A 13,552-nucleotide genomic window follows, 5' to 3' on the forward strand; every position below is an offset into this window, starting at 1 on the left:
CCTGTCGCACGACGCCACGCCGCTGGCCCAGGCCCGCAGCCGCGCATCGTCCAACCTGTTCTCCAAACTCACCTCCAAGCTCACCAGGAGGTATGCACCGAACGTCGTCCTTCCACTGAACTTCTCAACACTGCTTCAGTAGCTATTTAGCTGTGACGCTAAATACTTCCTTCCTCGTTTCACTCTTTAGATTATCTTCCTTCCTTCTTTCCTTCGCTGAATGTTTCGTTCTGATCCGACTGAAAGACTCGGATAAAACTACGAATCCCATGATGCAACACAGCAGCAGAAGGATTTTATCTCAGGACGTTCAGCTTTTTGTTCCCGTCTGTTGATAGAAAATAATAAATAAATAACTCGGTTTAAGAAATAAATATTAGTACATTTATAAAAATAATAAAATCTTCTACATTCATCAGGTTGATATTAAAACATTTATCTGCATTTTATATAAAATGTTTTGAACTGATTGTCTCAGGATCTTATGTGAAAACTTTCCAGTAGCTTCATAAATCGCCAACCAGTTTTTATTTTTACCACCGAGCTTTGGACCTGCTGCTGGTCCGGCCCCTAAGCAGACAGGAAGTCAGGACGCATCACTTCCTGTTGCTGCTAGCTGTTGTGCAGGTTTTTCCTGTGATTTACGCTCTGCTTCTTCTTCCCCTCCTCTCGGCTGGCAGAGCGCCGTCGGAGGCGGAGAGGAACGGCAGACTGGAGGGGTCCAGGTGGGTAGAGCGAGACGGCCAATCGGAGCGCAGCGTCTGGAGGAAGTTAACGTCTTCTTCTCCTCCCTCCAGCCGCGCCGTCACGTCCGACCAGAGGGAGGAGCCGCCGTCCCCCGCCGCGCCGCACTCCAAGGACGCCAAGCCGCGCTCACTGAGGTTCACCTGGAGCATGAAGACCACGTCGTCCATGGAGCCGGCGGACATGATGCGCGAGATCAGGAAGGTCCTGGACGCCAACAACTGCGACTATGAGCAGCGCGAGGCCTTCCTGCTGCTCTGCGTCCACGGCGACGGGCACGCCGACAGCCTCGTCCAATGGGAGATGGAGGTCTGCAAGCTGCCCCGCCTCTCACTCAACGGCGTCCGCTTCAAACGCATTTCAGGAACGTCCATCGCTTTCAAGAACATCGCCTCCAAAATCGCCAACGAGCTCAAACTATAGAGGGGCTGAGAGGACTGGGAGGAACAGGGCCACGTAGGGACAGGAGGAAACAGGAAGTGGTTCATGTGGACAGACGGGGAGAGGAAGCGATGAACAGAAGGAAGTGACCCGACTGCCATCTTCCTGTTTCTCCCAGCAGGATGACTCTGAGCTGTCTGCTGATTGGTTCCGGCTCGACGCTGTAGGCGGGGACGAGCGGACTTTGCTGCACAGCATTCTGGGACTCTGAGTCCGGCTGTTAGCGTTTCCTCTTCAGAGAGTCTCTCTGTGTTTTTGTGAATGTAAATAGTTTCTCACCTTGTTGATTTTGTACATGTGAGCAGTCAGCTGATCCGACTGCAGCTCAGGCTCACCTGTGTCTCATTAAACACGTTGAACGCATCTCCGCGTCCTGTCGTCATGGTGACCAGAGGGAAGCTAGCGCCAAACCGTCCTGAGTTCACCAGACCTCCAGACTGCGTTTCGATTCAGTTTCAGCTGCAAACTCTTCAGTTTCCACGAAAGTGTGAAATATGTTCAACTTTTTTGTTGGTTTAAGATATAAAATTACAATAAAATGCGATTTATGGTTGGAATAAGGCAAAAATAGGTAAATATCAAAGTGGAGGTAAGAGGATAAAATGTTTTTATTCAAATTAGTTGAAGTGTTGATAAAGTTTACTTCAGTTTATTGATTATAAAACTAAAATCAGTTGAATAAAATGGAAGAGATTCAGTTTAGTTGCTGCGGTGACGCTGATTGACCACCAGGTGGCAGCAGAGACAAACCTCCGGGGTTTTAATGGAGGGACGTCAGAATGGAAATATCTGCTTTTACTTCCTGTTCATAATTTTCATACAGGTTTTAAATCCTGATGCTAAACGTGCTGGAGGCTAATCTGTCCAACTGAAACCAGAAGTTTACATACACCTTTTCCTCTCTGATGTTAAATCACACCAAGCTTCTCACTTCAGGTCAAATTAAACAAAATTATTTCTATTTGCTAAAAACTTCAATAATGAGAAACAAAGTCAGAGAGGATCATAAGTTTACATAAATCCCAGTATTTGGTTGCGTTTCCTTTCACAAGCCTCTCAGTAGTTCATTGTTTTAGCAAATAGAAATATTCTTATTTGACCCAAAAGAAGAGAAATATGGTTTGATTAAACTTCAGACAGTCAAAATAAGGTATGTAAACTTATGGTTTTAACTCATTTTGAGTGATTATTAGGCCACATTTATGATTGCAAAAAATTTAAATAGTGTTTTTCTGTTAAAAAAAAAAAAAGTTCCGTGTCTTGCAGACCAAAACACGAGTCTAGAAGCCAAAATCCAGGTGTTGCAACGGCCTAGTCAAAGTCCACAGTGTTCTATGCAGAAACAAGCGTAAATTTGATTAAATCCATGTTTGTAAATGAAGACAGGCGCTGTCTGGGCCACAGAGACTTTATTAGATATTTCAGATGTTAGATGGATCCAACAGGTGCAGATAAGGAAATAGAAAATCCTTCACATGTTGGAAGACTGCAGTCTAACCGAGCGGCTCTACGCGTCCCGCAGCGTCAGGACGGACTGGTTACAGTGAGGAAGAGGAGGAGGACGGGGGTGAGCAGGGGCAGTGAGGAAGAGGAGGGAGGACGGCGGTGTCGGGTTACAGTGAGACAGTTCACTTCTGCTCTGGCATCAAGTCGTCGATGGCCTCGCCGGCCTCCAGGCGCTTCTCCATGTTGACCAGCAGGTTGACGCCGTCCACCACCATCTGGACCAGCTCCACCTCCGAGAAGCCCAGGCGGTCCGCGTTGGAGATGTCAAAGACTCCGCCCACCGCCGCGGTGTCCACGCCGCCTGAGACGCAGACAGGAAGTCAGTGGTACGCACACTTAGCATGCTAAAAACTGAGAAAATAGCTTAGCATTTAGCCAACTTTGAAAAAGTTTTCCGCTCTTCTTCCTAAATGAATTTTCCAGATGAATTCTAAAGCACTTATTTAATTGGTACTTCCACTAAACTACTAGCAGAGCTAATTTTACAATTAGCGCTTTAGTCAACTTGGAAAACGTTTAGCGCTCTTTTCTTCTGCTAAATATAATTTCCAGATAAATTCTAAGCTGATAATTGACTTGACTGCAGTGGTGGGCACACTTCCACTAATCAAGCTAAATATTTAAATTATTATATTTAGCATGGCAGCTAAATAATTAGTTTGAGACTAAATAATTAGCTAGCAAGCTAAATCCATTTAGCTTGTAAGCAAAATAATTAGCACTGAACTAAATATTTTGTTACCAAACTAAGATTAGTAAGCAAACTACATATTTAGCTGGTTAACTAAATATTGAGCTTCACTGATATAAAGAATGAATATTATGGTGAAAACAGAACTGAAAAAAGAACCACCATTTTTAACTTAAAGTTGTAAATAACTTTACAAATGACATCCTGTATGCTAATGGCACTCTACACTGCCCCCTACAGTCTAACCGCACAGAATACAAATGCTACAAAGTCGTCAGCCTGAGTTTGTTTTCAATGTAAATTCATGAAGCTTAAGTCGTACCTGTTCCTCGCTTCTGCAGCCGCAGCCTCTTCAGGATTTCTCCGAACTTCTCGTGCTTGCTGACGTTTGGCAGCTTGACGTGAACGCCGGCCCTCAGCCCCGTCCCCAGGTTGGACGGGCAGGTGAGGACGTAGCCCAGGTGCTCGTTCCACATGAACTCGTGTCCTCGGTTCTTAAACAGGTCTTCGATCTGGAGGAGACAGAGCTAACAGGTGAGATGGGCGGGACAGGTGAGGGGTACAGGTCTGGATGGGGGTGCAGAGCTTACTTTGGTGAGCCCGGTGCAGAAGCGTGTGAAAACCTCGCGCATGTTGCCCCCCTTCTGCATGCTGATGACACGCAGGTGATCCTCCTCGTTCACCCACACCAGGAAGGTCTTGTTGTCGTTGTGCCTGCAGGTGATGGACAATGTTTGGGTCAGATAAAGATGGAGTGGCGGCCATATTGGCAGTTACCCATGGCAGCGTAATGTAATGTAATGTAAATTAACAGTCCAGAATTTATCCAGAAAAATTTACTTATGGGAAGCTAAAGGCCCTAAACGTTTCAAAATCAGCTACCGATAGCTATTAGCTCATTAGCGGAAATGTACCCACAGTTGCAGCCAAGTAAGTTAGAATGTATGAATTTATCCAGAAAGATTTAGAGGAAGCTAAGTGTCACAAATGTCTTCATGGTTAGCAAAAATGTGAAAGTAAAAAATGAAAAATTAGCTCTGCTTTTGAATTCCAGGAAAAATAATTTAGGAGAAGCCAAATGCGCTTAATTTTTTTCAAAGTTAATGTTTTCAAAGTCATCAAAAATACTAAAGAGCTAAATGAAAAATCAGCTCTGCTAGCAGACTTGTGGAAGTGTGCCTTTAGAGTTTATCCAGAAAACATTAGGGAAAGCAAAGTGTGCTTAACAATTTAAAAGTTAGCAAAAATGCTGAACCACTACACAACGAGTTTGCATAATTACTAGCACATTAGTAGAAGTGTGCTAAAAAATGCAGCAAGATAATTTGGGGCTTCACATTTTATCCAGAAAATTTAGGGGAAGCTAAGTGCCCTGAATGTTTTCAGAGTTAGCACAAACACTAATCAAAAGATTACTTCAGCAATTAGCACATTAGTGGAAGTGTGCTAATAGCTGAGCTAATGTGCTAATAGCTGAGCTAACGTGCTAACGGCTGAGCTAACGTGCTAACGGCTGAGCTAAAGTGCTAATAGCTGAGTGTGTTGGGACATACTGACCAGATGCCGCGTGCGTCGGGCCAGTCGCGCGCCATCCCAGACGCCAGCAGCAGAGGAGAAACTGGCTTGTCAAACAGGAAGTGGTCATCGATCAGCTGCTGTTGCTCCTCCTCAGTCATGTTCTTCAGGGCGTAGTATTTCCCCTTCAGGTCTCCTTCCAGAGAGTCCAGAGCTGCAGGCAGAGAGAAACCGGGTCAGAACCGACCGGTTGGCGGCGTGGTGCCACCGAGTGGCTGCAGTCAGACGGTTGAGTATTTGGGTCGCATGTCAACGCTGCTGCCATTTTGTATTCTAAAGAAACATCAAATAATTCTGGTTCTCTAGACTCTGATATTTTGATTTCCAACTGAAATGCAGAACAGTTTTTCCTTCCACTAAGCTTTATATTATGGTTCTATTAATATGTTTGCACAGTCAGCTTCTTTAGAAATGTCGTCTTATGGTTTTATTTGTGTATGGAGCTGAATTAGGGCCATAACTGTTGAAAAAAAGTTTGAAATCACTTCTCAGGTTCAGTGTTTTTTTTTCTCACCAAACCTTATTGTATGGAGCTAAATTAGGGCCACAAAATTTGTAAAAAAAAAAAAAACTAAAAAAGTGACTTTCAAGGTCAATTATGTTTTCATTAAGTTACATTTTTGCAAACTTCATCATAAGGAGCTAAATTAGGGCTGAAAGGTTTGTAAAAAAAAAACAAAAAAAAAACAAAAACCTGAAACTTAAAAACCGTTTCAAACATTTATCAGTTTCACTTCTTTTTTTGGAAACTTCATTGTATGGAGCTGAATTAGGGCCATAAAGTTTATTAAGAAAAAAAATAAAGAAAAGCACATTACATTTAAAAAAAAAAGGTTCAAAACATTTCTCAGAATCAATGCGTTTTGTCAGTTAAATTTTGTTTTTCAGTTTCAAATTAGTTTCATTTTAAACAAACTTTTAATCACAATATAGCTCCACATTCATATTTGTTAATATCTACGAATGCTGCTGGTCTACCGAATGCTTAAACTATCAAAAATGAATAACTTGTGTATTTTTTATGCTTGTTTCTGGTAACAAAGTTTCCAAACGTACTTTTATTGGTTTCCAAGGAAATAAGATGGTTTCTGTCGGGCAGCGAAGCCTCCATTATGCCTGAACATTTTCAGGATGTGGATTATCAAATTCACCCACATTTGATCTGACTGGATCTTGTGATGAATCAGGAATATAAACTGAAATTATAACAGAATTTTATTCATCATAAAGAGCTAATTTCATGCCCAGGTCACCGACTGGAAAGTTTTTTTATTGATTGAACAAAAGTAGCTGCCGCCTCTGTTATATCTGCAGATGTTTATCTTAACAGAAATAGTCCTGGTTTCTGCCAGCAGGGGGCAGCAGAGTGTCCTCTTAGTTCAGCTTGAATATAAATCGGCTGAGCTCGTTAGGAGTTTCTCTGCAGGACGACGCTCTGCTCACGGTTACGTAACGGTCTGTTGGCCAACTCGCTCACTGAGGCATGATGGGAAGCTATAAATAAAGACTCATCCTCATCAGACGGAGCTAAATAAACCCGGAATGATTCAGAGAATCCCTGCATTTTCGGGTGTCCCTGAACGCAGCATAATATGATGCTAACGGTGCGCTGCTCCTTCACATCCGGTTCGGTTCCGTTACATAACAACATGGCTCTGATCTGGTGACTAACCTGCCTCACTTCCTCCAAACACCTGAAACCTGAACTTTACCTCACATCTGACTTTTATTTAAGTGATAATTAGTCAAACTGCCGAGGTTGGATGAACCACCGGGCTGGAAACTGAAGCCTTTGAGTCAAAGCAGCCATTTTAACTGCAGGCTGCCGCTTTTATAAGAAAAACCGTTAGGGATTAATTATTCAGTAATTTTCACTATGTTATGCATTCATTTACAAATGTCAAAAGTTTTAATCGAAATATTTAGTTAGCTAGCTAACTGAATATAGATTGGCTAGCTAACTAAATATTGTACCTAGTTAGCCAGCTAAAGACATGGCTAGCTAAATGTTTCGTGAGAACTCTGTTTAGCTACATAAATATTTAGTGAGCAAGCTAACAATTTAGCTCTAAACTAGCTATACATTTAATTTTACCTAGCTCAAATTAAAAGCTGAGCCATCAAAATAAAAGCTGAGTCTGATGAAGCCTCTGCATATTGATTGCTAAATGTCTGTATTGCCTTTAAAAAGGCTCATCCTTTGGTTTAAGTTGAAATGTTAAAGAAAAGAGGAAAAGAAACTTTGATGAAGAGGTGACTGCAGCGATTTAAAAACAGGATCTTAGAAGTTCGGAAGACCCAGCTTTTACTTTGGTAGTCCACTTCTGGTCATCTTCAAGTAAATTTGCATATTAGCTAAATATTCCGAGCTAAAAAACAAAATAGCTTCAATTTAGATATTTAGCATGTCTGATAAATATTTCATTTGAAGCTAAATGTTTAGCTTGCTACTTAAATATTTAGTTAGCAAAACTGTGACATTTATAAATTAATAACATGGTGAAAATATGACTGACAATGTTTTCTTATGACAGGCTAAATAACTGAAATTATTGCTGTTAATTGTTGACTGCAGGTTTACCAGCAGCAGCCCAGAGTCAGTTAGCATCCAGAAACGGACCAGAGCTGCTGCTGTACCTTCGATGGAGAGCTGCTCGATGGCGCGGCGCTCGCCGCGGCTGCAGTGCGGCGGCAGGCAGAAACCACGGATGCTCCTTCCGGTCCGAACCCGAGAGCTCAACACGTAGTTTGAGTCCAGGTCGTCTCCGCCCTGAAGACAGAAAGACAGAGGTTACCAGATGAGTCCAACATCAGGAAGTCCCGATTCAGCACCACGGACAGCAAACACAACCAGAACCAGGTTGGTTCTGAACAAGGCTAGTTGGCCTGTTCTGGTTTAGTTCACCTGTTCTGGTTTAGTTCACCTGCAGGTTTTCTGCGTTCAGGTCCGTCTTGTGCTTGTCTGACGGTTTGTACCCTCCGTGGCGGTCCTCGATCACGGGGTCCATCAGGTCCTTGAACACGTCGTACGTCTCCTCGTCTCCGGCCACGCAGCCCACCGTCATGATGAAGGGGTGACCTGCAGGGAGACGCCGAGGGACAGAAAGCTGAAACCTGTGAGCTTTGCTCTTGTTTTGACTTTCTGCAGCTGAACGTGATGATTCTGGATGTGAAGAAGAGGATCAGCAGATCAGACAGGAAGCAGTGGCTCCGCCCTCGGTGGGGAATTAACGAGCAGAAATAACTCGAGCTATCAAGTCAATCCAATTAGGAAGGAATTAATGAGCAGCAGCAGATCTGCAGGATGGATAAGAGTCTGACGCACCTCCAATCCCACGCCTGCAGATTTCACCGCTCAGGTTGATTTGTTGCTTCAAATAAAAACATCCTCAAAATATTCAGCCATGATGGCTGGAAGTTTATCCTAAAGGTTCATAATCAGGAAAACAAATGTTAAAATTCCAACAGCCTCCAAATGCAGCGTGAGGATTTTAATCTGATTAACAGAATCTGGACTCTGATGAGCTTCTGACCCGGCGGAGCGTTCAGGTGTTTATGATGTTTAAATATTGAGGCAAACCATCCAGAATCATCCGTTCACCTGCATCCAGGTGGAGCAGTGGGGCCACCAAGGGGGGCCGAGCGGGGCCAAAGACCCCACAGTGAAACTTTATGTTCTGGTTTTATAGATATGGATTTATGTTCAAACATGTTTTTAGCTGTAATTATATCTAGATTTGTTTTTCTTTCCCAGGACTCGACCCGTCAGAGAAATCTGGTCTTAAAGGCAGATTTATAAATGAAACAGATTATCTGCAGGATTTTCTTTATCTGAAGGTTTTCTAGGTTTATTTCATGTCCACCTGATGGCTTCTAGTTTTAGTTATTTTTACCTGCAGGGTTTGTAGCGTTATTTCTATATTATCTAAATGTTTTCTACATGTACGTAATGTTTATCTGCAGGTTTTCTAGGTTTAGTTAACTTTTTTCCTGATGCGTTTCTGGTTTTAGTCCATTACCTGCAGGATTTTTTCGGTTACTCTCTTTCTGTGTGTGACTCAGACCCAGTTCAGCCTGTTAACGTCTGTTTCTGTTTTTCCTCCCAGGACTCTCATCGGCCCCCAGTGGCCCCCCGTGGTGCCGCCCCTGCGACGTGTTTCCAGGTTGACTGGAGCCTCCTGAGAAGCAGGAACCAATCGTCTGGCTCCAGGTGAGACTGACCTGGGTTGTCGACTCCGGTCTGGATGACGTCGTCCAGGGTGAAGCCGCTGGGCGTCTCCTTGTCGCGCAGCTGGGCGTACATGTCCAGCGTCAGAACCTTGGCCATGTGGTTGTTGTGCTGGCTGAGGTCGGGGAACTCCTGCTCCGCAGAGTAGTTCATCTTAAACTTGTTGTGAGTGTTTCCGAAAGGCATGATGACGTCTGGGCTGCCGACCTGGACCACAAATAATCACTTTACATCCATTCATGTGGAACGGTAAATAATCCATCTGTTTGATTAGTTCAGAGGTGATTGATCATCAGCTGAATATTTTATTTGGTCCAAACTTTTGATTCTCTTCTAGGTAAAAACGTCTCATAGGTTAAATATAGTAATTATAAAACTTCGAAATAAATGTCTAAATATTAAATTTGTAATTTCTTGCAAAAGTAGTTTTCACATTAAATTATCCTAAAAACTAAAATCTCAGTTTCCACATTATTTATGTCCAAATTTAATCTACGTAGAATATTTTATTTGGCCCAAACTTTTGATTCTCTGTTAGCTAAAAACTTCAACATTTCATAGGTTAAATATTGATTTAAAGAAAAAAAACATCAATAAACTACATTAAATAATCGATCATTTAATATTGAAACTGCTTCTGAAAGAAATTACAAAATGTAATATTTAGACATTTATTTTGAAGGGTTTTAACAAAAACAAAATTATCCTAAAGATAAAATCTTAAGTTAAATAAAATAAATTTCCACCACAAACTTTTGATTCTGTTATAGATTATTTTTTAAATCAATATTTCCTTGAATTAATTTTGTTTTCGGATTTTTTCTTCTGAAAATAAACCTTTAACACTCTTCAAAATAAAATGTTAAAATTGTAAAAAAGAAAAATAAAAAAAGAAAGAAAAAAAAATTATAAAAAATAAAAAACAATTTGCAAAAGTATATTCTACACTATAAAGGGAGATAAATGAGCCCATAAATTATCATAAAAGATAATAAAATTCCAAGTGAAATAAAATCTTAATTTCCAGATTATTTATGGACCAAAGCAGGTTAAATTTAATATAATATTTTGTTGTTTTTCAAACATAAACTTTTGATTCTAAATAAAAACCTCAACATTTCTTTGGTTCAATACTAGTTTTTCAAAATAAACCTTTTAAATGTCCCTTCAAAATAAGTGTCTAAATATTTAACTTTGCATTTTCTTGCTGAAGTATATTCAACATTATTTATTCATCAAATTTAATTTATGTAGAACATGTAATTTGGTCCAGACATTTTATTTTTTCAGACAGAAACTTTTTGATTCTTAGATAAAAACCTAAACATTTCAAAAATTAAATATTGTTTTGTTTTTGTGTTGTTCTTTTCCCCAAAATAAACCCTTGAGAAACCCTTCAAAATAAAATGACTAAATATATAACGTTGTATTTTCTTGCTAAAGTAATTTCCACATTACTAATTGAAGTAAATATTTCAACAAATCAGAACAAAACCAATAAATTCTCATTTTCCTCATGAACCCCAAGCGGCTCTGCTGGCCTTTCAAAATAAAAGGTTTTGCCTCCTTATCGCCTGGTTTCTGATTCTTGATGACTTTAACACTAAATCTGATGCTTTTCTGTCCAACCGGGTATTATTGATCCGGCGGAGATCGAAGCAGCAGAGATTGGTTTTAAATCAGAAATCTGCTGGTCAGCTGTGAAGCGCAGAAGGTTTTGTTGTTTGTTTGTTTGTTTGTTTGTTTGTTTCTGACGCATCTTTAAATCCAGATTAACTCAGCAGGGAGAAATTTACAGGAATTAAAAAAAAACATCAAAACATTAAAGATCAGCAGAGAAGCTGCTCAGTCATGCATCATCATCATCAGCTGATTTTTCTTCTTGACCTTCAGGCTAGAATCGGAACCGCAGGTTTTCTGTTTTTGGTTCTGAATCAGCTGATCCGGGTTCGGCTGATGAAGGTTCGGGATGTAATCTGGACTCTGACATGGCGCGGCGCGGTGCGGGAGGGGGGGGGAGGAGACACAAAGGGATTAAATGTGCGGGAGGCCGCGCAGTGACGCAGCAGCGGCGGGCCTGCTGCACGCGGCTGCGGCACCGCGTGCGCGACGCCCCGGTCACCTTCAGCACCACCGGAACCAGAACCGGTTCCGAGCTTTAGAGCCGAACGTTCCCTGAAGGAATCAGAGGAACGGAATCGTCCCAAAGTGCGATAAATTCCCTGGATCTGAGCATGCGCTGTTGGCAGCTCCTTTGTTTGCGCAGATTAAAACGGGCGGAATTAAGGTGGTTCTGATGGTTCTGGTTCGGCCTGCAGGTGGATCCTGCAGAGCGGCGCGCGCATCCCGCTGCTGCGCAACACCTGAGCGCAGGACGGACCGCAAGGTCGGCCGGCTGACCCGCAGCGGCGCTTTGCGTCTCCGCAGCGGTAAACAAAGCGCATCAGCAGGTGCACAGCCCGCCGGGCTGCGTGGCTCCCCGCATCACCCTGCTGATGCGGGGAGCCAGGCCCCGCAGGATGAAGCTGCCCCTACCTGTGTTCAGTCTGAGGTGAGAAGCTCCGGATCTCCTGCTGCCGCTGCTGCTGCGGATTAAAGCGGCGCTCGCCTTTTATACGCGCCCTCCGCCTCCCATTGGCTCCTATTTACGGTCCATTCATTCCATTGGTCCGCGCGCTGCTGCGGACCACGTGACCAGCCTTAGTCCCGCCCCCTGTGTCTGGTCTGGAGTCAGATTCCTGCCGCAGTGCCTCTGAGCCGGTCAGGGAGGATGGAGATGATGGCTCAGATAAATCAGCTGCTGTGGGCCGGACTGATGTGTAAGCAAACTCTGCGGCTCCCAGAGAACCTGAGTAAACCCCAACAGGATAACAAATATGCAGTGGTGGCTACAATTCAGCTAATCCACTAATAGCTAACTAGCCTTTAGCACTTAGCACACTTAGCATCCCCTAAATTAGTTTGTCCAGATAGACTCTGAAGAGCTAATTTACTTGCCTGGTTTGTAAACATTCAGTTGAATAAAGTTTTGGACATCAGTTGTAAAGAATTTTGTAGATGTTTATATTCATGCTTTTATTTTGAAGCAGCAGTTTCATTTCCTGTCCTCACATTCGCTCTCTTTTTTTTCCTTCCAAAAACTTTACTGAGTAAACGGCGACAATACAAACAAATTAAATAGTCAGAATAATAAAACCTTTACATAAACAAACAACCTGGAGGGTCAATAAAACAAACAGGCAAAAATCACATGTAGAAACAGATGTGGTGGCTGTCAACATGACTGAATATGGCACTTTAGCATTAGCGTCTACTAAGCTCTATGTTGACATGGTGCTTTAGCGTTAGCTTCCACTAAATGCTATAGTGCTTTAGCGTTAGCGCTGCTCTGCTTTACTTGGTGGTGTTCACTTAAATGCACTATAAAAATGTTATTTAAATGTCAACATATTTTAAAACAAATAAATCAATTGGTTGGGAAAACATTTCACCAACATTGTAGAGATTTATAAACAGAGAAGAAGAAAAATCTTTGTTCTTTGAAATCCACCATGAAGAAGGAAAACTTTTATTTTTAAAAGTAAAGATGAGCGTTATTCAGCGCAATCCAGCGTTTCTGGTTTGTGATTATAAAACTAGAAGTTTGTTCTCCAAACATGTTAACATGCTAACATGTTAACCTCCTCAGAAACACGAAACACATTTACTGGTTATAAATACATTAGTTCTTTTAGGGCAGCTGCTATGAAATGATCCTATGCAAAAACTAAAGACATAAAATATTCATGTCAGGCTTTACTCTACATGAAATGCACAAACAGATTTAATAAAAAGCATCATTAAAGAGTTTTAATGTGTCACAAAATGGATTTATCGATTGAAGGCTCTGCAGCAGGATGACACACCGTCCTCAGAGGTGGACGGGATTTCTGTGGTGACTGAGCACTTTCTCCTGCAGCTCTGAATTATTCATCCGCAGTAGGATGCTGTGTGTGTGTGTGTGTGTGTGTGTGTGTGTGTGTGAGAGAGAGAGAGAGCGCGCGCGCTGAGGACATGGTGTATCCCACAGCAGTGTTCAATATCAGATTGTTAGCATCCAGAGCACTGAGTGAACCCTGCGAACCCGTTTGAGTCAGAATTCCTCCATGTTTGAATCTACTGGGAATAAAAGTATAAAAATGGAGAACTGGCATTCCTGCACATACAAAAGGAAATCTAGAGAGGCTGATAGTGAAAGGTTTTCAGTCTGAGGAAGCTAGCTGCAGCGCCTAGCTAATCCCTCTCATAAGGTCCAAACCCAAAACCAGCTTTCTGCAAGGAAAACGCGCTAATACTGAAATATAACATCTATATTCATCGTTGTGCAG

The 13,552-nt window shown here is 42.1% G+C and overlaps 2 protein-coding genes across 4 annotated transcripts; one reads left to right on the forward strand and one right to left on the reverse strand.

Annotated features, from left to right (window-relative positions):
• Window positions 1-4: 4 nt before the first annotated feature.
• On the forward strand, window positions 5-1,550 carry LOC106956054 (MAP/microtubule affinity-regulating kinase 3-like; the record flags this gene model as incomplete). The annotated part of the gene is made up of 3 exons (XM_015046624.1): window positions 5-90; window positions 681-725; window positions 798-1,550. Coding segments are annotated over 3 exons (501 nt in total), but the record flags the coding sequence as incomplete, so codon positions are not given.
• Window positions 1,551-2,577: 1,027 nt separating this feature from the next.
• On the reverse strand, window positions 2,578-11,825 carry LOC106956059 (creatine kinase B-type). 3 transcript variants are annotated; one of them, XM_015046628.1, is made up of 8 exons: window positions 11,721-11,825; window positions 9,179-9,384; window positions 7,882-8,036; window positions 7,595-7,727; window positions 4,940-5,111; window positions 3,973-4,096; window positions 3,705-3,894; window positions 2,814-2,992 (listed from the first exon to the last, which is right to left on the reverse strand). In XM_015046628.1, the coding sequence occupies exons 2-8, from the start codon at window positions 9,369-9,371 to the stop codon at window positions 2,814-2,816; spliced, it is 1,146 nt and encodes a 381-aa protein (XP_014902114.1). In that variant the 5' UTR covers window positions 9,372-9,384; window positions 11,721-11,825. The 3 variants fall into 3 exon arrangements, with proteins under 3 accessions (XP_014902116.1, XP_014902114.1, XP_014902115.1); XM_015046629.1 differs by having other exon boundaries at window positions 9,179-9,392; window positions 11,721-11,824; XM_015046630.1 differs by lacking the exon at window positions 11,721-11,825 and having other exon boundaries at window positions 2,578-2,992; window positions 9,179-9,371.
• Between the last annotated feature and the right edge of the window lie 1,727 nt (window positions 11,826-13,552).

This window comes from Poecilia latipinna, unplaced genomic scaffold, assembly GCF_001443285.1.
Source record: "Poecilia latipinna isolate Pla-1442-1.1 unplaced genomic scaffold, P_latipinna-1.0 Scaffold786, whole genome shotgun sequence".
In the NCBI taxonomy this organism is placed as follows: Eukaryota; Metazoa; Chordata; class Actinopteri; order Cyprinodontiformes; family Poeciliidae; genus Poecilia; species Poecilia latipinna.

What these genes read in the sequence shown, in the direction of transcription:
- LOC106956059 (XM_015046630.1), bottom strand. Translation starts at nt 9,371, where the DNA reads ATGCCTTTCGGAAACACTCACAACAAGTTTAAGATGAACTACTCTGCG. An exon ending in TGAACGCAGAAAACCTGCAG is followed by an intron (nt 7,728 to 7,881) that starts GTGAACTAAACC and finishes TTCTGTCTTCAG; the next exon opens with GGCGGAGACGACCTGGACTC. An exon ending in CGAGCAGCTCTCCATCGAAG is followed by an intron (nt 5,112 to 7,594) that starts GTACAGCAGCAG and finishes CTCTGCCTGCAG; the next exon opens with CTCTGGACTCTCTGGAAGGA.